The 26,736-nt window shown below is 44.6% G+C and overlaps 1 protein-coding gene across 1 annotated transcript; it reads left to right on the top strand.

Annotated features, from left to right (window-relative positions):
- The first annotated feature begins 6,471 nt into the window (after window positions 1-6,471).
- Window positions 6,472-24,466, top strand: LOC122372915 (ly6/PLAUR domain-containing protein 6B-like). The gene is made up of 4 exons (XM_043350594.1): window positions 6,472-6,849; window positions 15,174-15,260; window positions 18,309-18,439; window positions 23,418-24,466. Exons 1-4 carry the CDS (start codon window positions 6,768-6,770, stop codon window positions 23,628-23,630), a joined length of 513 nt encoding a protein of 170 aa, XP_043206529.1. The 5' UTR covers window positions 6,472-6,767; the 3' UTR covers window positions 23,631-24,466.
- The last annotated feature ends 2,270 nt before the right edge of the window (window positions 24,467-26,736 follow it).

The raw sequence follows: 26,736 nt of genomic DNA, 5'->3' as shown, positions 1-26,736 counted from the left end.
ACGAGAAGGAGATAGCGACGTCGGTCACTACAATATCCCATGCCTTGTCCCAATTTGTATCTCTCCCTTTTCAAACCTGAGCCGACGTATCCCAAAGACACAGGTGCTCGGCTCGGCCTGGGTGTATTGACGCCCGCCCTTGTCCCGGTCGACCGGTCACAGATGGCGCCCTCAGCAGCGGCCATCAGACACCGCCCGCGGCGAGACGGGGACAGAGGCACGAACAGGCACAGGAAGTCTGATCCATTGCCCACTCTGTCATCTTTAGCATGTGGTGGAGCCTTTTCTGTATTGCCGTCTTTCAATTCTGGCATGCATAAAATTGCGTTATTTGCTCTTTCTCCTGTCCCATCGCCAGCTACATTTCACCGCTATTCGAGACCCGATTAAACCCAACCTTTCCAAATATTTCAAAGTGTGGCATCGTTCGTAAATAATTCGCCCCACTACCTACGCTGCTGCGTTCATATCCCATCTGCTCTATTCAGCATAGTGTAACACATTTGAGTGCGACATCTCCGTCCTCATAATCGAGCCTTCAAAGTCCCAACACGTTCCAACACACCCATCACACCCACCAGACTCCACCCTCGCAACACCCACCGACAGCTATTCGAAACCCAGCCGGCGCCGGCCGTCATCTGGCGCTCCACAATCGTCGCCGCTGCACCACGATCGTCACCGAGGTGCCGCTCTAGGGCTCAGTTTACGGCGTCATCCGGCGGCGAACGAGGCGCACTAGGGCGGCCGGAGCCGTCCGCTCTGGGCCCGCTGTCACGTCCCGGCCGGTGCAGAGCTCTCCGGGGATACCGGTGCGGTCGGACGGCGGGCCGCCGCGGTCGGCAGCGGGCCACAGCCACTGTCGGCGCCGCGCGCGTTAGCGACGTGTAACAAATACACGGCGCCGACAAACATCCCTGGTGGGGAGACCCCAGGGCGTGCTGGGACGCTCGGAGCTCGTCTCGTGTGCGCCGTGTTTCAGGTCGGGTTATTAATACAGCAGAGTCATTTAACCCCATTTCGGGTGACAGACCGAAATTACGCTAGGGCTCGTGTAGGAGAGGACTGGCCTTGCCACGAGTAGGTACCACGTAGAGTAATTCAAGGCTCAAGAACAAGTTAATGTTTGTTGCAACGCACGGTACAGATTGTTTGCTGTAAAGAACTAAGAAGCGACATCTGTCACGCAGTTCTTGGTCAATTTTTCACGGCTCGAGGCTGAGGTACCTATAAGTACCTATATTATCCGCGTATACAAGTTTATATAAAGATTGTCCTTGATGCCCATAATGCTGTTAGTGTCTACAATACATGTCAGTAACGTTGCCACGCAGCTTTAGAAGTTTGCAAACTTTGCAAAGTTTCGTATCGGTAAGGCGATGAATATTCAGCCACTTTATAAGGCACTAGGGAATCCATATTACAGTATGCGCATTGAGCATACTACACCCAACGCCACCATTGTCATAATAAATTACATATTTTGCAATATTGGTATGAATGATGGATTGGATTATATTTGCTTGTATGCATGACAAATGAATGCTGAATTTAAATGTCTGGTGGTTATTCTAAAACTACACAAAAATATTAAATCTGCAATACAATTGTTCAAATGTTGGACGCACATCATTGGCATAGATGGTCATAACAATTGACACTTGAATAGAAGATGAAGGGCAAAGGTGCAAAATATTATTACTCGAAGATTCATATTTGCACATGCACTTTACATGATGCTTGGCTGATTTCAGGCGTTTTCTCCGTCGTCCTCTCGCAGCACATAAGACGCCATATACTCCAAGCCTGGAGTGGACCCGTCTGTTCAAAACGACCTCTCATCCTCTCTCCTATCCGTTCAGTTATATTTCTACCCTAACCCGAGCAACTTCCGCAGCCTCATTCCGCGGTGCCCTGTGCGTCACCGGTAGGGCGCTGTGCCGTCGTCAATGGGCGCCTAATTCGGCCGACTGCCTCCCCGGGGCGGACCCAGCCAATTGACCGCTCAACTGAGCCGTCCACGGCTACCCTAGACCGCCGATTGGATACAGCACGGAACACCGGTGGAGTCGGGGTGTCATAGGACACGGTGGCTCATAGGATGCGGTGTCATAGGACACTGAGTAGTTTGAAACCGTTGGGGGTGCGTCTACCTGGAAGGGAGGATAGCGCGAGAGTGTTTTGTTTATTTGATGACGCTGATTTACATTTGAAATCCTCGTTAGTGCTCTCATTCTCGTTTTATGAAGTTCATCTAGTTTCGTAATGAGTTCCTTGCATGGAAATGGAATTTGAAGTGGAAACACATGTCAACATTAGTGAACTGAACAGTGAACACTGAACACGAACATAGTTGCATCAGTAGAAACACGACTCGTGTATCACTCCTCATGAAAAGTTTCAGGGATAGCTGTAATTGAGAGTCGTTTCTCCCTTATCAAGCAATTAAAGTTTTGATCAACCGTATTTGTATTTATACTGCCCGTAATTTATACTTTGGTGTCTTCACATACAACGTGCAAGCTGCAGTAACAGCACAATAAAATCAAATTCATCTTGACATATGTGACTTCAAGTATTGGTTAATAATTAGGTTTTCAATTCTTAACGCCATCATTGTTTCCAAAGGACTAAGAAAAGCAGGGTTGCAATGTTGCACATCTTTTTTAACATTAACCTTTCAGGCGGTGGGGGGGGGGGATATTTTCTTGCCCCCCATTTAGTTTTTTTTTCGATATATCTCGAGAACCGCTACGCCGATCGTCACGAAACTTTCAGTGCCCTGCCGGGAGTAGCCAGCGCACATGGTGACCAATTTTTTTTTTCCAAGGCTATGATAGGTTGGCCGCTAATGACGTCAGAGTGACGTCATTTCTGCCATTTCCGACCCAAAAAAAGGTTTCGCGGGAAGAGCTGTCAGGCCTACAGCTTTAGAGATACAGAGAAATATTTCAGACATAAAAGGTTTGGAATCAAGAGGGTTACAAAACTGCTATTTCGGTTTTTCGACTTTTTATGTTGACCCCAAAAGTCAAAAAAATAGATTTTTTGAATATAATAGCCGAAAAATCCAAAAAGCTTTTTTTAATTTCGAAAAAAACGGAATATATGTGATATTCCCTTCCGCCTTCTATCTACATACCAAATTTGAGATCGATAACTCTTTTTTTGGCCAAGTTATAGCGAAAAAAACTGTTCAAAATTGATGACGTCAAATTTTCAAACTCAAATTTTAGCAATTTTAGACCTCGTAGCGTCAAACAAAGACCACCATTAGACTCCCCGTGACGAGCTGCATCGAATCAATACCCATTTTATGCAAAAATATCAACTTTGAAATTTGACCTTTTTTGACCTGACTTTAACCTGACCTCCACCAGAAAGTGACCTAAACCGTACCTGATGGTCTTATAACCAACACCATTGAGTTGGAAATGAAAAACTGGCCATAAAACATGCATCGCATAACCTTAGTAAAGTTGGGCTCATGTGGTGACCCTTGGTGACCTTTGGTGACCTGACCTATGACCTGACCTGGTATGACCAGTGACCTCTAATAGCAACATATGTACTAGACAACTAACGCCTTATCGCTGATTTTCGACAAAATGCGTTTTACTCGGTGTTATAGCGCTTTCCCTAGAAGCCCCGTGAACGGTGAAACATTTTATCTTTGACCTGACCTGTGACATCATCGGTGACCCCGAGGTCAATGAAATTTGGTTTCCTTCGACAAATTTGACAGGACTATCGAACACCGTTTGAATTTTCCGGATCCGTCTAGTAGTTTCGGAGCTACGGGGGGGGGGCAAAAAATGCCCCCCCCCCCCACCGCGCCGAAGGTGGCCGGGAGGCCCACCGCCTGCCGGGTTAAACTTAAATAAAAAATATATTACTGTAAGAGACGGAGTGCTGGGAATGCTTAACTTTTTGCAAACGACCACCGACGGCAAACATCTTTTTTTGTAGCGCATGCCGACAGTTTACAATGCTATCTGCCGGATGATAAACGAAAACTTATGCCCATTCCATTTCACTACTATAACTAACTGTAGCAGATAATCCTTAGCCATATCTGCAAATCAGCTCCGAACTGTCGAGCTGCGAGTTTTATACGCTGTGGCCACACATCAAGATATCGTATCTGCTGTGCAATATTGTACCACGATAGTCTGTATAAAATCATTAACTGTTTTGGGCTGCTGTGCCATCCGGGCAATATTTAGTTTTATAAAAACAGCCTAGCCTAGCTTTGTACAAATGCAAGGAGCCGCTAACATCGTATCTCTCCTTCAGGTCCAGACATCCTGAAGCTGGATGTAGAAGAAGAGAAACAACTTGACTTCACTAGTCATGTAAATATAACAACCAGTGATCCCTCCATCAGACATCTGGCAGCCTGTGAAAACTCGGCCGAGCTGAAAACCCTCTGTCCAGAAGAATAAATAAAGCATAAATCAATACAAGACAAGTGGAATTGTGATCCAATGACGACTAAATCTGCGAGACCTGGATAAGCAGACGGGACTGGCCCGCCGTCTTTATTGTGGTGATACGAAGTAGAGTTCTGCACGGCTGCAATTTTCCACAGCCTAGCCGCCCCGCAGCCGTGGCTCCACAGCCACAGCCGTCCACAGCCGTGGCAAACTGTGGGCAGCCAGCCGTCAGCCGGCCGTGGATACTTTCAATGAAATGCAACCAAATAGTATATAATAAGTTTTTAGTTGAAACATATAGCCAAAAGCACATTGCAATGGCCTATAGATTCTCAAGCTCATGAAGCATCATAGGTTAAGTGGTTGTGTATCTGGCTTTAGGCCGAAGACCTGAAGCCTGATGCGCAACGCATGCCTACACAAGCCCTTGCAAGGGGTTAAGAAAGATGGGTAGGTAGGTAGGTAACTACCTACATCAACAGAAAACATGAACAACGAACCAGAATAGAAGCACTAGCAGTGTAGACGTCTAATGCCAAATCCTGAAGCATGGTTGTGGGACAGAACAATAGACCCTGATGCTTATCATTATCAATGTTAGGTATGGAAAATGAAACTGAAGTTGATGGACTGTCAAACAGTGATTGTCTAGTCAAAACTCAAAACTCTTGCTTCTTTCTTACCTTGCATATTTTCTGGGGTGTGATATGCCAGGCTTGAAGCAGCCTTCTGAGCAAGTCTCAAACTAATTTGATATTAGTTTGATATGACGAAAAACATTCATCTATTTTGATTTTTCCAAATAATGGGCCTGTTCCAGCGCCTCCAGAAACCTCCAGAAAGCTCCAGAAAGCTCCAAAATTCTCCAGAAAGCTCCAGAATTCTCCAGAGAGCGTTCCAGCGCCTCCAGAAAGCTCCAGAAAGCTCTCGCCTAAGCTCCAGAAACCTCCAGTAGCCTCCAGAGAGTTGGGAGATCCCAATTTCTCTGGAGGCTCTGGTCTACAATTATGGGGCACATGTGACAATCACGAATGTAAACAAAGGACTTTTGACTGCTAATTCTAGAACTTGAATGTAAAGAAAATAACATTGCTATAATTTTGTTAATCTTTCTTTCTAAAATTGAAAACAAATTTTGTGTTTCAAGATAGAACAATGGTCATTCTTTTGGTATCTGTGACACCAATCTCCAGAAATCTCCAGATTGCGTTCCAGCGCCTCCAGTGAAACCTCTGGTAGAGCCTCCAGTCAAGAATTTCTACTGGAGGCGCTGGAACAGGCCAAATGATCTTCGCTCAAATCCCCAAGGACGTGCGAGCCACAATTGCCTCTTTCAATCAAAAATTTTACTTGGGTTTTCAATGACGTCAATAGCAAAGAAGTGGCAATAAAATGTTTTAAGTCACTATAAACAGTTATAAAAATTATAAATAATAAATAGTAATGCTCTACAGGTAAAAATTTGCTCTCAAACAAAGATAAAGCATCAAATTTTTTTACATTTTCAGAAGAAGGCGTCATTTTATTAGTAAAGTCAACAGCTCGCGTAAGAAATATTGTGTTCAGGGTTTTCAACGTCATGTGAATTACGTGTTCAGCGTTTTCACCATCATGTGAATTAACCGTAAGTAAGGTTCATGCTCACTTATAATCTAATTCCATTGGCTTCGTTGATCAGCATTTTCTGTTAGCGGTCACTCACACACCAGTTAGAACATAAAGCGCCAGTTTTGTATTATGTAATTGGACTTGCTGAAAATCCAGAAATACATCTAACAGTTATTTTAGATAATATTTTATGAAGCCTTTACCTGCCTTTACCTAGGCGTGATTTCTTTTTCTATTACCTGAAAAAAATTATTGAACGCTCGTCTTCAATAGCTGTAAGGTGCTCTCCTAATGACCAGGTGAGATTGATTTGAGAGGGATGTGACAATGCAACATGTTGCATTTTCTGAAACTGTCAAGCTCTTGATGAAGGAACAATTGGTACCTATAATTAGTATTCTTTACCAGAGTGCAAACTCCCCTACAGCAAATGGTAAAACCATTACAGGTTTTCAAAGGCTTCACCACTTTCAATGTTGCTGGGTATCTTTTGCATGATTTTTACAGGCTAGACTGCTTATTAGAATGTAAAATTAAGGATTTAAAATTTTATATTTGAGTACTTAAGATTGAGCTTGAAATCTCACAGCCGTGGCCACAGCCGTAGCCGTGTTCTTGGAGATATTTGCAGCCGCCCCGGCCCACAGCCGTGGGGCTGCAGCCAGCCGCGGCTGCAGCCGGCCGGTGCAGACCTCTAATACGAAGACAGGCTGGCGATGCGCCATGCGACTGCTGCTGCTGATTCTCCTGGGAAGAATTCGACTTGGACTCTCAGGCGGTGACAGCGACACGACCCAGGTCCCAGGTCAGTGGTAGGACGGGGAGGCACAGCCAGCGTCGGGGATATATAGATCCCAGGCAGGGTTGTATACCAATCAAGTCGATTGAATTGATTGATTTGATTCAGCGCGTATTTTGAGTTGATTGGATTGAGTCGATTGACTTTTCGAGATGACTGGTTGACTGACTCGTTTGACTTTAGCGACTGGTTGACTGATTTGATTCCCGAAAATTAGAGTGACTCGTATGATTGAGTCGATTGAATGGAAAGTTGAAATAAGTTTTAGTTGACGAAAAATAAGGACACCAATTGATGACATCAAAGATCACAAAACTACACTGAAAACTGCTTGTCATCACAACTGCAATATGGAGTAGATGGCCAAATAAAGAACAGGGCCTAAACATTAACAGCCAACTTTGACTTTCAACTGCAATAACTGCTCCAATCCTGTGATAGAACCTGGCGATGCACCTAACCTACCTACCTTTCTGCACTCAGCAGGATTTTTTTTTATCCAGATGATAAAGTGCAAGGCCCTATATACTAATAAAGTGTGATTAATTACTAATTCACATCTCCACATCTCCTCAGAAACAACCCACTGAACTCTATAAATATCTGAAACCCCTACAAAAATAACTGAAACAAAAGCGCCGTTTTCGTCTCGCTAATTACGTTTACATTAATAGCTAATTTGCTGCATTGTTTAATTTGCAGCAGAACGTTTGTTGATCCTTTTCTCCTGAGAGCCTAGGCATAACATATTTCATTTTCCTTAAAATATTTTACCGAATATTATTAAGTGGTTTTAGTTCAATTGAAATAATAATTAAAACGAAACTAGATGGCCATGTTTGCGCGATAACTGTATGGTATTTAATTGATTTTACGATTTCTGTAGTGTGTACCAAGTTTGAGAGAAATTGGCCCAGCCGTTCTTGAGATAGGAAACTGTTCCTTTCCAGGTGTGCACGTGCATTAGCATTTAGCACCCTACATATGGTAATGTGTCGTTCGATACGTGCCCGTTGACAGTCCCAAAATTCAGCACAATCGGCCCGGCAGCGGCTGAGTTATTGCAAGAATAAATTTATTTTCCTACATGCCGGGGTATGTCTTAAGCACAGCACGAGCCGGGCAGTAAAACTATGACCAAGAAACTGCCGGTGTCAAAATGCCATGTTATTTGATAGGCCGGGCAGGAAACAAAAGTTTACTGCCTGGGTTTACTGCCCAGGGCAATGACCTCTAAACTATAGAGCCTATCGCATCAGCCCAGAGGTATTGACCCAGGGAATGTATAATTGACATCATAATTGCATGATATTTGCATCGTAAAATTAGAAAACTAACATTTTCTGGGAACAAAAATATCTACTCTGTTTATCAGGGCTTTGAAATATTTTGTATTAATTACAAAGCCAAAACTATGACCGAAATCCATTATCGCTTGTTGTCTTATCTTCGTTTTATATGTCTACCGATTCCTTGGGCCAAAGTTTATACCTATATTTATTGGCTATTGCGTTATTATTTGATATAGTCGTAGTCCTTTCCATGAAACAAACATGTGAAATATTGAAAATATAATGTATTTCACGAAAGTTTTGCCATAGGGCATCAACAAATCAGGATTACATAAAGAAAGTAAACATTCTTGCAAAAGGACAGGAAAATTCACGTTTAATCATTAGGAATAGTATATCTTCTTCCTGTTCTTATGTCGTGCCAAATCGTTTATGTATTATGTTCCTTCTTGGATATCCAATTGTGCCATTCTGAGGTAATATTTTCAGAGACGATTCCGTTTGAAGTAAGGTATTTTGACGCATTTTCTTCTACGAATTTCCTTCAAAGCCTTATCCACAGCAGAAGCGCAATCACTGTTAGGAAATTATGGACAAAACAATTGTATAAGTGTCACCAAAACCTGTCAAAACGTTTTAATAGGTATGCGGCATGTAGGAAAAATCTTACTGACCTAAGCCGCAGTGCTGCCAGATGGGGAAGGCTGTAATCCTCCAGATCAGTTACAAAAATCCTCCAGATTCCTCCAGATCCTATTGGTAGATATAGAAAGGCGGTCTTGGACGCTGCGGGGGGCTATACCCCCAAAAAGTTTCACCAAATTCTAAAAACTCACCGGATTTCGAATCCTTTCGCACTGCTGTGCAGATTAAAAGATACTTTTTCTCATAAAGGTTGTTTAGTTTTCGTTTAATCTTAAAGGGACCCTCCCACCTTAACATTAGATTTGAGTTGAGATAGCCAAAATGGGGTCCCTGGCTCACAATTACCGGTTTCGGCACTCACAACATCGAGAAATGCCTTAAATCGGAAATATTGAATCTCAAAACTGCAGCATTTTGATTCAGAGGGGCTAATGCATAGGAATACCCCTTTGAATGTGTGACGTCAACGCAGATATCTAACGATTCTTAAATGTTTGACTAAAACGTTTTGTAGCACGCGGTGGTATATGCTGCTTTGCGCGCAACAAGTGCCGCACTTTCAGCTGCCAAACTATTGCTTCCAAATAAAGTCGCTAGGAACAGCGGAGATCCCAAAAAGTAAACAAAAGTAAAAGTCTAATATCTTGAAAACCGGTGAATATTTTTCGGTAAAATTTGGTAGATATTCGTTTTCGCTCTTTCTGAACCGAGCGACATCACTTTCATGCCAATTCATAAACTTTTTTGAAGGTGGGAGGGTCCCTTTAACAAAAACGAAAATTTTCGTCGATTACGGGCGCTGCAGGGGTACCGGGGGCATTTGCCCCAAATGTCCCCCTTAGATCAGTCAGTAGTTTGGTACCCTCGTAGATATAGCTACAGACTGAAACATTCTGCAGTCTCACGGTGATAAAGGACGTGGTATATCCTAACGGGTAGGGTGACGCTGGGCAGGAAAATGCCTTTTTAGTCTTGAATGTGTTATATTTTTCCATGAAATTGAATGTAATAATCGGGCGACAAATCCTCCAGATTTTCCTCCAGAATCAAAAATCCTCCAAAAGCGAAATTTGTCCGCAAATAGAGTTCAAAATCCTCCAGATTTGCGGAAATCCTCCAAATCTGGCAGCACTGCTAAGCCGTACGAAATTATTTGGAAACTCGGCTTGCAAAACTTGACTCCGGCCCTCGTGCTCCGCACTCGGGCCTCCGTCAATTTTGCAAACCTCGTTTCCAAATAATTTCGTCGGCCCGGTCAGTAATATATATTATTTACTGGCGAATTCCCATGGCGAGAGGTGCCTTCCGCTACCGTTTGTTGTCAACGGTTCAATGGCCTGCCTGGGCCTGCCTGCCGAAGCCACCGATCCGATTTCGTCGGAAAATACGCGTAACGTTATCAAAACACGGTCGCATACTTGAGTCATTTTCACAAAAGTTTATTGACTTTTCGATAATATTTTGGGTGGATATTGGTCAGAAATGAATGCTCTTTCCGAATATGTAGGTTTCATAACGATTGATCATCGTTTTCAATACGTTTTGGTGTTGTAAAGGACATCGCGCTCCGTGCAAATCAAATTTTCAAATTAATTTTTCATTATTAAAGAAATGGTACGGATCAGCAGTTTTTATTTGCTTTCCTATTATTACACGTACATTTGTCTGCAAAATGATAAAACACCGATTTCATTCCGTCAAGCCGTTTTCCAGCGGCATCGGTTTTCTTCCCACAATGCATGAAATCGGTCATTTTTTAACAACCGGGGGTGCTGTCTTGCACGTGGCGCGTGCTATACTATGAAACCATATCAATACGCTAGGCCCATCTCTCCTCTATCGAGTGGTGTAAACCGCTTCTCGCTGCGACCCTCCGTTGCCGATTTATACAGCCGGTAAGTGGGCGCCGCAGGCCGGTTTTCGCCCGATCTTCGATTTGACCGTTTCCCGTGTTAACCCTATGGCGCACGCGAGCGCGTGCTGACGGCGCACCCCTGGGCCGATCACGCCCAAATTTTAATACCAAGGCCGCCCACGCCCACAGATTCGGCATGCCAAATTTCACGTCGATACGCGGCGCCGTTCCGGCGCATTAAGACACATAAGTCATGACACATGGATGGACGTACAGACATCTTATAATTCATAATATAGACTAGATGGCATGTTTTGCGCTATAACTGTGCGTTTTGATAGATGCATTTGAGGGGGCATTAGTTTGGGTGTGGAATGTTATAATTTTTATTTGTCTTATTTTGTCTGAGTTGGATATTTGCTTGAACGGCATGGTATGATGGTGCTGGTTGCGGGTTTGTTAGAGCCTTTCTCATGGTTTGCCTTTATCGAACTCAAACCCACCCTACCCCTACCCTAACCTACCCATACCCTACCTTACTAATAACCTACACATAGTTACCCTTCTCATACTCGATTAAAGTAACGCACCAAATTTGAGCGCAATCGGCCCAGCCGTTCTTGAGATATAAAAGCGGCCCGCTGCACGTGCGCACGCGCTAACTGAGACTCCAGATGACTTGTGCCAGCCACCCTTCTAAATTGTTCCTAACGGTGTACAAAATTTGAGCGAAATCGGCCCAGCCGTTCTTGAGATGTATAAGTGGACCCCTCACGTGCGCACGTGCAATCGATCCACCCTACCTGTCACACATGACCATGCATCGCCAGGTGAGTGCCCTGCCAACCCACTGTCCAAGTTTCAGAGCAATCGGCCCAGTAGTAGCTGAGTTATTCCTAGTACAAAAATGTGCTGTTTACTGATTGGCGCTTATTTTCAGTGTTTGGAATTCCCCTTTGCGGGCGGTGCATTGCAGCCCATGCTTTGATAGCTATTGTGAAAAGTGGAATGACCTGACGGCCATAAGCCATCGATCGGATTTCGTCGAAAAATACCTGTAACGTTAACAAAACACGGTCGTATGTTTGACTTATTTTCACGAAAGTTTATTGACTTTTCGATAATACTTTGGGTTGGTATTGGTCAGAAAAGAATGCTCTTTCCGAATATGTAGGTTTCATAGCGATTAATCAACGTTTTCAATACGTTTTGACGTTGTAAAGGACAATGCGCTCCGCGCGAATCAAATTTTCAAATTAATTTTTCATTATTAAAGAAATGGTACGGATCATCACTTTTCATTTGTTTTCCTATCATTACACGTACATTTGTCTGCAAAATGACACAACACCGATTTCATTCCGTTAAACTGTTTTCCAGCGGCATCGATTTTCCCGTCACAATGCACGAAATTGGTCATTTTTTCACAACCGGGGGTTCTGTTTTGCACGTGGCGCGTGCTATGCTATGAAACCATATCGATACGCTAGTTCAATCTCTCCTCTATCCAGTAGTGAAAACCGCTTCTCGCTTCGCCCACCCGTTGCCGACTTATACAGCCGGGAAGCGGGCGCCGCAGGCGGGTTTTCGCCTTATTGTCGATTTGACCGTTTCCCGTGTTAACCCTATGGCGCACGCGAGCGCGTGCTGACGGCGCACCCCTGGGCCAATCCGTCCCAAATTTTAATACAGAGGTCACATCAACCCACAGATTCGACATGCCAAATTTCACGTCGATACGCGGCGCCTTTCAGGCGCAATAAGACACATAAGGCATGACAGTCGCAGGCATGGACGCACAGACATGTTATAATTCATAATATAGATTGGTGTTGTACAACCGATTTATTTTATGATGATCTACCATACTACATGATAATCAATGACGTCATCTTACCAAAAAATCAAAAGACGAAGAATAAGGATTTATAAAAGCTTAGCATACTTCTTGGCAAAACGTTTTCTTTGTTTTTTTCGCAGTCGCACATACCCTGGTCGCACCAACGGCATTTAATTTTCCTTGTTCTTCTTCCTTTGTCCTTAACTTATCCTGTGGTTCCAGAGTCCCTGTCCTTTCCATTTCCTTTTAAATATATTTTTAATGCTCATCCCTATCCCCCAGTCCTAACAGTTTCAAATTGTATTGCAATAAAATGTTTTGAATTCTTCACATATAACCTATCTACCTTCGTTGGTACTGTTGGTAGCCAGTGACACATCTAGGCAGGTAAGTAGGTACCTACCTGCTTTCCTGATGTCTTCATAAAGCATACCTAATGAAATTGTCAAATTTATAGCACATTTTCAACACTTTCATATCAATATGGTGTCAGTGTGGCATGTAACCTAGCTAGGTTCATTATGTTCAGGGTTCAATTCAGAAGAGCTCCGCATAACTCACATAAGAGACAGACGGGGGCTTTACATGGGGTAGATGGCCTGATGACTTAGCTGGAATATGGCCAAAATTAAATTGACAACTTTTAGGTGAAAGGTGGTGATTTGGGTTAAGGGGCGTTTGTTGAAGTCAACTACTGGGTTATTTTGCACCCATTAAATGAAACTTCTGCTCCAATTCTACCCATTGAACCTCAATATCATGATCCACCTGTCCATCACTAGGTATCCTTCCTTATTACATAGAAACTTTGAATGGCATGGCAATTTATAATTTTAAATGACAATATTTTTGTTTCTTCTGTAGGTAGGTAGGTAGGTAGGTACACCAGAATGCTATGGACACTTTTCCAAGTTGGTGGGGCAAAAAACCTAATGTATATCTTGGTTTGAGTCGTTTGATTGAGTTGATTGATTCCTTTCATTGTCGCGTTTGAGTCGATTGAATCAATTCCCGAAAACTGCTCTGACTTGATTGATTTGATTGGTTTCCCAAATTTGTCGTGATTGAATTGATTGCTATTGATTGAGTCGTATACAACCCTGATCCCAGGTCAGTGACTGAGGGAGGGGGAGGGGGCACAGGTCAGTGTCCAGAGGGGGAGCAGGTCCCAAGGATAGTGTCAGAGAGCCACAGTTTCTTAGCCAGAAAACAAACAGCACCTGGGCTGGTAGCGTGAGAAGCAGGCGCCAGGTCAGTGTCTTGGCCCAGGAGAGGCTGCCGGATCTATCCAGGTCATCGTCAGAGTCGAGAGACAGTGGTTAGTGCCAGTGTCAGTGAGGTCAGTGTCATCGGGTAACGGAGGGAGGGGATGTCGGCGCCTTAACCCGCGCCCCGCTGGGGGGGGGGCAGAATCTGCCCCCCTCCCGTTTTTCGCCAATAACTTCTAAACGCGTTACGCCAGCGACGTCAAACTTTCAGTACCTTATCATACATCAATTTGACACGTTTCCTGAAAATTTGAGCGAAACCCGTTGGATTTTTTTTTGAGAAATTGACGTTTTAGTGACGTCATGTTCGCCATTTTCGACTCAAAAACGGCAAAATTTCAAACGCCGCTAACATCTTCATTTCTATAGGAATCAAAACGTAACAAAAAAGGTTATACGTGATTCTACTTTGTCTATCAAATGGCTATCTCGGTTTTTTGAAAATTTTGGATTTGGGCCCAAATTTTTTTCTTCAAAAAGCTGACTTTTTTGGGAAAATAATTATAAAATCAAAAATTTTAAATGTATCGAAAAAACGGACTATATGTCAGAGAAGTGGTCTATGTGCACCTTCATACCAATTTTTAGAAGAATCGGTTCAAAAATTTGGGATTTATTCAAATTTTTATGACGTCACGACACACAAAATTTTCGATATTTTTTGAAGTTCTAGACCTCGTACGGAAACAAAAATAGCACCATTCGATTCCTCGTGAAAAACTGCATCAGATAGACACCTTTTTAGGCCTTAACAACCAACTTCAAAATTTGACCTCACTTGACCCGACCTTGACCTGACCTCGACCTGAAATTCATCCAGAGGTGGTCCATATCACTTATTGAGTGTGCATATTGAATTCTATGAGTAAAATGACCCATAAAACATGTGTCGCACATGCCCTTTTCTATATTTTGTTTTTGGTGACCTGACCTGACCTGACCTGACCTTGACCTTTGAATGACATTGTATGCAACGAATATTGTTTTGGTAGTCTAAGAACACGTTTTGGGCAATCAGTCTCAGTCCATTCTTCGGCAACTACGGTGCAAGGCCGATACTGTAGAAACTTGCATTTTGTACCCTTGACCTGACCTTGACCTGACCTCTGACCTACTTAAGCAAAAAATTGAGCTCTTAAGATCCGCCTTGTTGAGAGCTTTCGATTGCCGTTTTCCCCGTCTTTCTACGACCATAGGTTCGGAAGTTAGACAGGGGGGGGGGCAGAATCTGCCCCCCCCCCCAGCAGGGCGCGTATGGCTGAATAGCCCAGCGGGGCACGGGTTAATAAAGGCATGGGTGGTCAGAACAACTGGTATTAAAATATTCGTGGGACTTTCATATACGCACTCAACATGTACCGTCTCGCAGTATTGACGTTAAGCATTGTACTCTGGAACATCTTTTGACATAGCTTTGTTCTGCTTTTCAGTGAACCCGCTATCGTGCTACTTTTGTGAAAACGTTCAGAATAACTACATCTGTAACCGCTTCGCCATCGACATGCCTTGTCCGCCAGGTGAGTTCTACTAGCTGAAGTTTAACTTGACGCATGCAGTCACTTCATTAATACGCTATTTCCATCTCAAAACTGTGACATCTTGAAGCTGAGGTTCCATGTTAAAGAGCCGACCTTGACCTTACATCTCTCCAATCGCACTGCACTCGCTACAGCGCGGGGCCCACCGCCTCGGACTCTCTGCCCACCCCTATGGCAGAGCCGGCCCCTGTGGCGGCGCCTGCCGCTTACGTGCCCTGATCTGTGGCACGTTCTCCGCAGCGATTGATCACCCAGTGGCGATCAGCGATAATAGATGAGGAGCGCACCGGCCGGCCGCCGACAACTCTTTGGGTATGCTGCGCGGTGGGGAGGCAGGAATAAGAAAATATCTGATCGGCGATACACATACTCCTCCCAACTATACACTGGTCACACATTTGGTATTTGGTCATCCTTCCATATATCCGCCATAAAATCAATTATTCTAATTGCAAGTTTTGGTATATTTTTTTCAAGAAAACAGTTTTATAGCTTTGTTTATTTGTTCTTTACAGTGGCTGCCCGATAGGCGTTATCACAAGTGTATTCGCGGCCATTGGGGCGACGTAAGAAAAGAAGAAAACAGCTGGCCCCAAGAACTTTAAATTATCAGTTAGCATGCACCTTTTCCTTGATCTGTAGAGAATATACCATTAATTGCTAGAGAAAATTGCATTTAAAATCTTCCATTTATGCTTTTCTCATCGTTTGCACAATATGTTCTTTTACTAAGCTAGAAACACTAATTAGAAATAGTTCCCGCATCATCGTCAAGAACAATAGGGAAGGCTTGAAGTGAATACAATAATCTAAACGGTTTTGTAATCCATGTGAAGACACTTCTAAAATTGCCTGTAGAAATATTGAAGGCAAAAGTTCAACTTTTTCACAAGACGGATGTCTATAAACCTATTCAACGTGTGACAACTCAGCCGGTATTTCGTCGCCTACAGCCCAGCTTTCCCTAGTGACCGATAGAGGCGCTGCTATCGATGTCCGCCCGTGCCGCCTAACGCCTTCAGAAGGCACCACCCACAATGGTCCATTCAATGCGGGGTGCTATCTAAATAGGATCCACTGGCAGCAATATTGCACAGACCAAACAGCAATCGTCACCGATGGCGACGAACGTCCGGTCCCAATCTGTTCGCCTCCAGACAATGAATAATTCACGGCAATCTGTGTGTCGGCTCCGTGCCGGCCGCGTGTTTTCACACCGATCGCGCCGGAGAGGCTCTCCCACCTGGGTCGGCCGCTCGTTTGCAGAGATTGGCCCAGGCCGCACCGGGCCCTGATTGGCTCTCAGCTCACGTGAACAGTATTGGCCTGCACGGGCTCGCGCTTGAAACTGAGGCACGTGTCCGGCCGGTGGGCTCAGCTTGCTACTGGCTCGTTTCCGCCAGGTCGTAACTTAGAGGGCTCATCCGCGCGACGGGATCGGTAAGGTCGAGGAGGGGGAGGGGAGGCTGCAGGTGCGCTGTAGGGTCAGGGGTCAGGGGGTTCATTGTCTCAGCCGCGGAGAAAGAATGGACTGAAGTTGCTCGAACGTTCGAAGAAGTTTAAACTTCTGAAACGAAGGGCAGTTCGTTGAGTTGGTTCACGCGGTTTCTTTGCGGAATGCAATATGCTGGGGGTGTTTGTAGGTCATTATGTGGGACGATGCAGAAGAGAAACTAGTTATCCTTACTGACGTCGCAAAGGGTGGTAATTTCTTAAAATAAATTTGAGATGTTAGGGGTTTCATAAAACAAACCTTTTAACACCCACAAAAATATGCTTGTCAGCATGTGCATTGTGCAAAATCCATGAAACATCTGCAAACAAATGATTACAAAAGACTCACGTAAGCGCAAATGTCTTAGGAAAAAGAGAAAATGATCTTATCAACAATTCAGGACAAATATTCAGTGCAACGTCATCCTGTCTTACATCTCCTCAATGCTAGATTAGTTCGGCTAAGTTTCGTAGCCACCCAATGAAAACTTCTTTGCCTGAACTTGATTTCTAGAAGTTCGTGGCCTACACTTGTGCGAGCAGTGGTGGAATGGTGTCCATTTGTAAAATTGCCGTGGTTAAACGTGTCGTAAAATTGCCCAGCGCTGATGACTTTGCGCAACAGTGGGCTCCTGTCTTAGACGAATCGTTTTGTTTGGCTTTTTCAGTTATAAATGGTAAAACCCCGCCACCAAATCGTCTTTGACTAAGGACTAAATGTTGAAGGACACATCATGTAACCTAACCCACGAGCCGCTGGGGGGGGGGACATAAAGTTGCCCCCTTTACGTTTTGTGAAATATCTCTTAAACCTGATGATCTACGAACTAGAAATTTGGCATAGCTTCAAATGAATACTTAGGCAATGTTTGAGGAAAGTTTGGTGGTTGTAGCACTTAAGATGACGTCACAGTGACGTCATAAAGATTTTTCGTTTTCCGATATGGATCATTTCTGATGTCGCTGAGCATGAAACTCAACTGTAAATGAACTAGACAGCACCTGCTGTCATCCTAAAACATCTAAGTACACTTTCATCTAGTTCCTTACCAATAATCGGCTCTTTATATTCGGTCCCAGTGAGGAAACTGAGAGTCGCAAATCTATAATTTGACTTATGACGTCACTGTGAAGTCATTTCAAATTAGATCGACACCAAATTTTGACACAATTTCGGCTAGGTATGCAGAAAGATGTGTGCAAGGTTTCGCTTCTCTATTTCTTAGTGTTGCGACAATATCGTCGCAGAAGTAAAGGGGGGCAACTATATGCCCCTCCCCCCGACGGCCGGCGGGTGGCGCGGAGGCCCAGCGGCCGCCGGGCTAATAAGCTATTATTCAAGTAATTTCGTATGAAACATATGTATCTTAGGCTCTGAAAAGCAAAAGTCATTTTAAAATAGGCGTTTTTGAAGACTTTGCTGTAGGTACTGACCAAATCATTTAGCCGATCATGACGAGATATCTCACGATCTGTATCGATAGAGTAACCAGCGTCATTACGTACTTTATAACAAAGGGTCCTCGCCTGCAGGTACCGAGTTCTGCCGGACGCTGCACATCATGGACAGTGTTGGTGACAGCGTGGTGGTCAACAAGCACTGCGCCTTCGCCGACCAGTGCCGGCCCGACCTGGTGGGATGCCTCGAGCAGGACAGACAGAGCGTGAGTCATGCATCATTGTACTCTGCGCAGGCGCAGAGCTGAGTGGCAGCACAGACGGGAGCTCCGCGTTTGTAGCATCGTTATAAGTTAGAAATAGTTTATCGAGTTACGAAAACTGTTTCATTTGTTAGAGATTCCTGCGCCCGTCATCTTCATCTACTTTTTCAGTCAAGATTTTCAACAAATAATGGAAAAAGGCCTCCATTCATAACCAGGTGAGGACAGCCAGAAAACCTAAAAGCGTCATATTTGTCCCGATGCCGACATTCGACTGCCTACGGAACATAACGTAAAAATATCGGGAAAACGTGACGTTGTGAGCTAAGCACCATCAAAACAAGAATTTTCGCTTGAGCGTTGTTGACCCTCCATTCAGAACTTTTGTATTGAGAAAAACGTTGTTATTATCAACTACAATGAAAACAAAAGAAAGAACGCGAATGAGGGAGCTACAGATGAAAATAAAAATACTTCAGGACCAACTTACTACTCAAGGTGATCTAATCTCTGCTATGGGTGTCCAAATGACGGAGTTGATGGGAAGTTTGAAAGCAGAGAAGGAAGGAAAATGCTCTTACTTGATTGACACTGCAGATCCACTAGACATGAATAAGCTGTGGTCTGTAGTAAAGAGGATAGGAAATGACGTGAATGAACTGAACCTGAAGGGACATCATGTTCACTGCAAGAACCTCAGCAGCTCAGTTGATGAGCTCGGAGCGCTCTGTGCAGCTGCTATGGTAGCGGCCAGCACGAAGCTGCATCATGACATCACTGAACGACAGAGTACAAATAAGTCTGTTCAAAGCACACAGATGAACACTTCCCAGCCTTCTGTAACGGAACAGCAGAGCTCTCAAACAAAAGTCAACTTTGACTCGAAACCTCAGGCAGATTCGACAAGTTTAAAGGCATCACATGGCGCCACAAACGCTTCAGAAAGCAGCAACTTCGGCACGGTCAGCTCGACGAACACCGCGACAACCGAGGAAGACTCAGGTTGGACGCTGGTGAAAAGAAGACCGGGAAAACGGAACTGCATTCCCAATGGAGCCGTTCTGGTCGGTGGCGAAAACGTCAGGCGCATAGGTGCAGCAGCCAAAGAGTTCAACTTTGGCAGCAATGTCATCTTCTCATCTTCCCAGGACACAAGTTGTGCCGAAACAAGGCAACGACTCATCGCTGCTGTAAGGAAGACCCATGCTGACGCCGTTGATGTGGTCCTTCACCCTGAAGGAAGTGACATGGTCCACTCTGAAGCTGATCATGCTCTAGAGGGCATTGCACACATGATCACCACGGCAAAGGGCCGACACAACGTCCGCGACGTTGTGGTCTGCTCACTGATTGAAAGAAGAGATATAGATCAAGCCATATCGGAAAAGATCAGCTTGATCAACGAGCAGCTACCTTCCCTCTGTGCGACCTATGGAGCACGGTTCTTGGACATGCGAGATCGCCTGATGGATTGCCCCCACCAAGGCATCAACAGAACTGGCAAAATGTATACATGGGAGGGAGCTAGAAATGTCTCCCAGGTTATCATCAGTGAAGTGAATGGTTTTTTAGATTAAACCAGAGAGGAACCCATGCACTGCTGAGTGTCAGGTCCTGCTGCTCAGATGATCAATGTGCCGGTCAGTCTGATACAAGATTGCAGCATCCCTCCGGCCGCTGTCCACACCAGTCCAGGGTGGAGACGAAGGTGGAAGCGCCTGTGATCCCGAAGGTGGCGCTCAATCGCCAAGAGAGAGGTGCGATGACAATTGGGCACCTGAATATCCGTTCTATGACAGCCAAGCTGGAAGATATTAATGCGCTCTTACTGAGAGAAAAACTGGACCTGCTGTGCCTGTCAGAAACGTTTCTGACCTCAGATGTGCTTACAGACTTTCTCGTGTTTCCAGGCTATAAGGTTTGCCGTGCCGACAGAATTCAGCCTCGCAAAGGCCGCAAGACTGTATGTGGAGGTGGTGTGGCCATAATTTACAAAGACTATCTTAGTGTGGAGGTACTAAAGGTGGAAAACTCCGATCCGGTGGTTGACGCCCTGTGGTTGCTGGTGTCTCACCGCGGGCGTTCAGCAGTGGTGGGCGCCATATATCGGCCGCCCGACAGCGCAGTGTCCAGCTTTCTGGACTCGCTCCATGGTCAGCTACAAACGGCGCTGTTGAAAGGACGACCGCTGCTCCTGCTTGGGGATGTCAACATAGATGCGTCCGACCATGAGGCATCCAGCGTGCGTAGATACCTGCAGCTCCTGACAGACCTCAACCTTCATCAGCTGGTCAGCGAACCAACGCACCTGTCACCCAGACCGACAACGCTGGACCATATAATCACAAACTGCGCCGACCTGAGTGACTCAGTGATGGTACTAGCTGACACCCTGAGTGACCATCAGCCCGTAATCTGCTCCGTACCGCTGACGAAGATCCGTAAAGCACCAGTCATCCGTGAGACCAGACGATGGGAGCGGGCAGATTGGGATCGCATTTGTCTCGATTTGTTGCTTACGGACTGGACACCAATGTTCGATGAGCCAGATGTTAACGGAAAGCTGAGTATTTTTATGCGCGCATGGAATGATATCATCAACCGGCATTGTCCAGTGATGCGAGTGAAGTCTGGTCGTGCGGGGCCTTGCCCGTGGATTCAAGACGATCCAGAGCTTCGTGAACTTATGTTGAAGCGCGATCAGGCCCGTGACAATTGGCTCATGTTTCAATCGAATGATCTCCGACGTGAGTACTGTGCCCTACGTAACTCGGTCAAGAGTAGACTCGTACGTGCGCGAAAAGAATTTTTGTGTAGTCAGCTAGCAGCTAAGGACTTCCGTGGGTTCTGGAGTCGCTTCAATTTGTTTGCTAAGAATGCATCGGCTGGTGATGGCGCTCCTACGTCATTACATCTTGATGTCGCTCAAGCTGACAATTTTAATGATTTCTTTGCTAATGTCGGCGCCAAAATTGCATCTGAATTGCAGTCTACTGGTCAGGCTGAGGGGACTGACGATCGTCCCCCAGTAGTATGCGCCACCGGTTTTGAGCTGACGCCTATCACTCTGCCGGAGCTCTCAACAGCCGTGCGTCACATGAGTAGCTCCAGGGCTGCTGGTATGGATGGTGTGCCAATTTTAGCTGTGCGTCGCTGCTTCGCCGTCATTGGACCATTGCTGCTTCATATGATTAATAAGTCGATTGTTACTGGTGTGTTTCCTGATAGCTGGAAAATAGCTTGTGTGGTCCCCATTCATAAGGCTGGCGACCGTGGTGTAGCTGGTAATTACCGGCCTATCTCTTTACTGCCTGTCATGTCTAAAATCGCTGAGCGTGTAGTGTGCACCCAGTTGAGTGATTATTTGTATGACAACCGTCTACTGAGCGCATGTCAATACGCTTACCGCCGTGGCCACTCCACGGAGGACGCCGTACTCGACGCAGTATCGTGGGCCGTTGATAAGATCGACAACGGTGAGCTCACGTCGATAACGACGATCGACCTCAGTAAGGCCTTCGACAGTGTTGACCACGGCGTCCTCTTGAAGAAAATGGCATGGATGGGTGTGCCTTCACATTGGTTCGACAGTTACCTAAGCGGACGGGGGCAAATGGTACGAGGTGGGTCCAAGATCTGTCCTGTGAACTTCGGTGTTCCTCAGGGATCTATTGTGGGACCTATTTTGTTCAGCATATTTGTGGCAGATCTTCCGGGACATCTTCCCTACGGCCGTTTGGTCTGCTATGCGGACGACACGCAGCTCCTCGACAGCTCGCCGCCAGACAGTGATAGTTTGTCACAGCTCAGAAAGCGCATAGAAAAGTCAATGGCTTCCGTTCAAAACTGGTTTAGACGTAATTCTCTAAAAATGAATGCATCAAAAACAGATTTCATCCTCCTTGGCACCAGAAACTCGCTTCAAAAAGCATCTGGTTTCGCTTTCACGTTCTCAAACAGAACCTTTCATTCTTCAAAAACGATCAAACTTCTTGGTGTAACTGTTGACCAGACGTTAACATGGAATCAACACATCTCATCAGTTGTGCGCCGTTGCTACAGCATATTGATTTCGCTTTACAGATTCAGGCGTAGCTTCACTACCGAGGCCCTGCTTACTATTATCAAAGCTCATATCTTCCCTCAAATTATCTACTGCTAACCAGTTTGGGGCGGAGCTGCCGACAAAGAACTTAAACGACTGCAAAAAATGATTAACTTTGCGGCTCGTTTGGTGACCGGTTCGAAGCGCCGTGATCACATCACACCAGTTCTTAAGTCGCTCCACTGGTCACGGATTGGCGAGCTGGTGGAGGAGCGTGATCGACTGAAGGTGCACCGCGCAATCTGCGATCCCCATGCACCAATCGTGGTACAAGACATGTTCAAACGTCGATGTGATGTGGCGACTCGTGACACGCGCCTGACAGACACAGCGCAGGTGCACCTACCGAAAGTGCGGCTTATTGCCACTCAAAAACACTTCATGTACAGGGCTGGCTCGGCATGGAACCGGCTGCCCCGAGAGATCCAAGGCATGTCCAGCATATTTGCTTTTAAGCGGGCGATCAGGCCACCACGAAATGTGTAGTTTGATGCTGAAGTGGTCTAAAGTGTTGCCTTGGTCCTGTTTTTTTCTTTTTCTCCTCTTTAGTGAACTCGAACGCGGCTCGAGGAAAGTGCATGTGCATTGTGCATAGTGGTTCCCTGATCATGTGCCATCCTGAAACAACTATGCCTGCATGGAAGGATGTGCAACAAATAAATAAATAAATAAATTGTAGCAATACAAAGTTTCTTGCCAAAGAAATAAGCATGAATTACGTATTCCCCCTGTTTTCATGGATGGAATTCAGCTTTATGTGGTCATTATTGTACTGATAAATTCGCTTTTTTATTTGATCACAGCTTTGTATCTGCAGATGCTCTTCCCCTTCACAACCAGAAAGTGAGTTTTGAGCTTTTTTTCTGCCTTTTCCAGACATGTGTCTCCTGCTGCCAAGCGCCCTACTGCAATGAGTCGGTGCCAACCAATCACAGTAACGCGATAATCGAGCCAGGCCCGACAGCGCCGACCCGAGCTGTGACCTCAGCCGGGTCAAGGTCAGAGCGACTTCCCGGAGCAGTCGTTCGGTCGTCGGCCGCGCTCAGTGCGGTGCTATCGCTAGTGCTGCTTGTCTTTGATTCCGGCTGAGGCGTTTTCTATAGGTTAGCTTAATATGTGATCAAGAATATTGTTAACAATAGCTTTAGTTTGAATGTAGTTATTTGCTCAAATGTCTTTGTTCCTGTTATGGCGGAAAGGCACCAAGTAACAATGCTTCTCTATGCATGGTGTTTCTGGCTACGAGCTCGTTCTTTACGATCTGACACATTCCCTCGCTGTTCGTATTGTCTGGAGGATGATTGATGCATCATGATCAGTGTTTTGCCCCTTTATTCTTGATGTAGAAGCACCGAATTCTTTCAGAAGCTCTTCATCAGGGTCAGCTAGGATCGAGGCCAACAGAATCAGGCATCCGATAGAGGATAGCTACTTGAGATCCTTCGGTATCAATCTGGAATCAGTAGCAATCTAATGACATTTAATTCATACGGTATTTTCGATAACTATTAGTTATTCAGTCTATTGTGGAGTGCTGGAGATGGGAGGCATCCTAATTTAATACTTCATCCAAGTGGTACCTGTCATGCTGCATTGAATATGGAGTGAATTGTTGATGTTCGTAGAACACGTATTAAGTTCTTTTTCAGATACAACAGCAGTGTTTTGACAAGGCGCGTGTGGAGGTACTTATGCGTGTGTGCTTGCGAGTAGTTTGTTTTAACGAATATTTTGACTGCTTTCTTTTAGCTACATACATCTGGAATGAAGAGAAAGGGTTGAGTGTCATTAATATGATGTAAATTTCTTCATATCACTTGTAATTTAGATGTGGCTATCATTAGCCCTTAGGCAGTGTCGTCAATTTCCATTTAAGATATACGAGTATATTGTGCGAATAAAGGAAACTTGTTTGCGTTGAGAAAGGCTTTCGCAAAAGATGTTGCGCCGAAGCGCGTTTCACATATTTTTTTCTTCAATATTATCTTATGTTAGTCCTTCACATCTTATCGAGACTTCCATCAAATCCCTAGCTTTTTCAGTTGCCTCCCCCAATAAAATTGCGTATTGTTTACCATCAGTTACCTGCATCATTTATCATTTTTAGTCTGGTTCTGCTCCCATGTTTTTGTCATTACCATTGTGACAGAGCGGATCTGGCATTATCAAAACATGGTAACCAATGTATATTAACCCGCGCCCTGCTGGGGGGGGGTGTTTGAACACCCCCCCTTGTGGTTTTTCGCGAATATCTCAAAAACGGCGGCGCGGAGCGCCGCCGTTTTTGGTACACCTTATTGTACATCAATTCTACACATGTTGTGAAAATTTCAGACCAAGGTCATTCAAGGTCAGGTCACCAGGTCACTTGAAGTGACCTCACCTCATAAAAAGTTTCAATGTCTGTCATAGCTACACCGAGTGACCGATCGCTTTGAAACTTTCAGCGATTGCTAAGAGCAATAGCATGTACAAAATGTATATCTCAGAATTTTGATATCGATGACCTAAGGTCAGGTCAATTTTGCGACCTCCCCATTATAAGTCAATGGGAGAAATTTGAAATGCGCCTCTTTTGGACAAAAGACATTATAAACACTCCCAAACACCGAATTACAAGTGGTTTAGACACACTGAACATGAAAATGGTGTCCGTGACCCTTGTTTATTTTTTTTTTTTTTAAGGTTTTTTATTTATTTTTCTCAGTCACATAGCTCGTTATACATACCAACACATATCTTCCAACAAGCACGCATCACATACATAGGTACATACAACACAACCAGTGAAACTTAGACCACGGAAAGTAAACAATCATATAATCGTTTATGTGCTTCGAGCTGTATTCTACTTTTTCTATTTTCTTGACACGAACTTTTATTTATTTCAGCCAAACCATAGCGCCTAGTGAACTCCCTCAACGCTACAATGTTAGGGGAGCTCTTTACAACCTTAGTCCTGTATATATACCGTTTTACAATCAAAAGGATCCTCTGTGTAGCGATCTGCACGTCCTCCGCTATTTCCAGATCCTTTCCTATACCCATTATGATTGTCACCTTATCTATCCTAATTCGAATGCCGAGCTTGTTTCTCATAAGATTTTCTAGTTTTTCCCAGATACCCCTTACCTTGTGACATGTAACAAATAAATGAAGTAATGTCTCTCGTTCAGCATTGCAAAAAGTACATAAGGGACTGCAATCCGTAAACTTTGCTGCAAAGGTGTTGGTAGTCAGTATCCGATGCATAATCTTATCCTGAAACCACAGTAAGCTAGTGTCCTTTGTACAAGAAACAAACCTTCGATAAAGTTCGTCCCACTGAAACTCTGTTTCTAAATCCCGATTCCATTTTTCTTCTGATTTAAGGGGCAATTCTTCAGGTCTATAGTTAAATCTAATTAATTGTTTGTAATAATGTCTGCATCCTGTTAAGGGTATCAAAACTGCTTCCAGCGCGGGCTGCATCTTGGGTCCTACCATACGATAGGGCACTTGCCCAGTAAAGGCCTTTTTTATGGCTCTTAAAATGCCCATGTGCTCAATCATTGATATTCTCGTTCGATAGGATTGCGTAAAATCAACATATGATAAACATTTCCCTGCAGATGACCAGAAATCGCCCACATACGCACTACCCGAGTCAATCAGCCGTTTATACCAAATTGCTTCTCCACCTCTCTTAAAAAAAGACGAGAGGCATAAGGGCTGCGAATGTATACTTTCAGACAAAACCGGAAAAGTTTTCTGAAACTTATTCCATGCTTTAACGACCTCCTGCCAGAAGGGATTCATTCTTACCGATTCCATTTTCTTTCCACTCAAATCCCCACACGTAAATAATAATTGACTGTTTGGAATGACATTTTGCATGACATGTTCATAATCCTTATCAGAGCATATTATTCTTTTAATCCACGACAATTTCATGGAATCATTAAAAGTACGCAAACAAGGGATACCAAACTTCCTAATCATATGAGTACGTTTAATCTTATCCTGTCCATTGTCCCAGACAAACTTGAAAAACTGTCTTTGAAGTTTTACGATAAGGTCTTCTGGAGGACCAGGTAATACAGTTAATAGGTTCGTTAGTTTCGAAAGTGCTAGCGTTTTGAGTACCGTGCGCTTACCGTACACAGTAAGCTTTCTTCTGAGCCACCCCTTCAGAAGGTTTCTAATATCGATCATT

The sequence above is a fragment of the Amphibalanus amphitrite genome, unplaced genomic scaffold (genome assembly GCF_019059575.1).
Source record: "Amphibalanus amphitrite isolate SeventyFive unplaced genomic scaffold, NRLGWU_Aamphi_draft 001418F_arrow, whole genome shotgun sequence".
Lineage (NCBI taxonomy): Eukaryota > Metazoa > Arthropoda > Thecostraca > Balanomorpha > Balanidae > Amphibalanus > Amphibalanus amphitrite.
The sequence above is the reverse complement of the archived record's forward strand: the minus strand, read 5'-3'. Positions and strand labels throughout refer to the sequence as shown.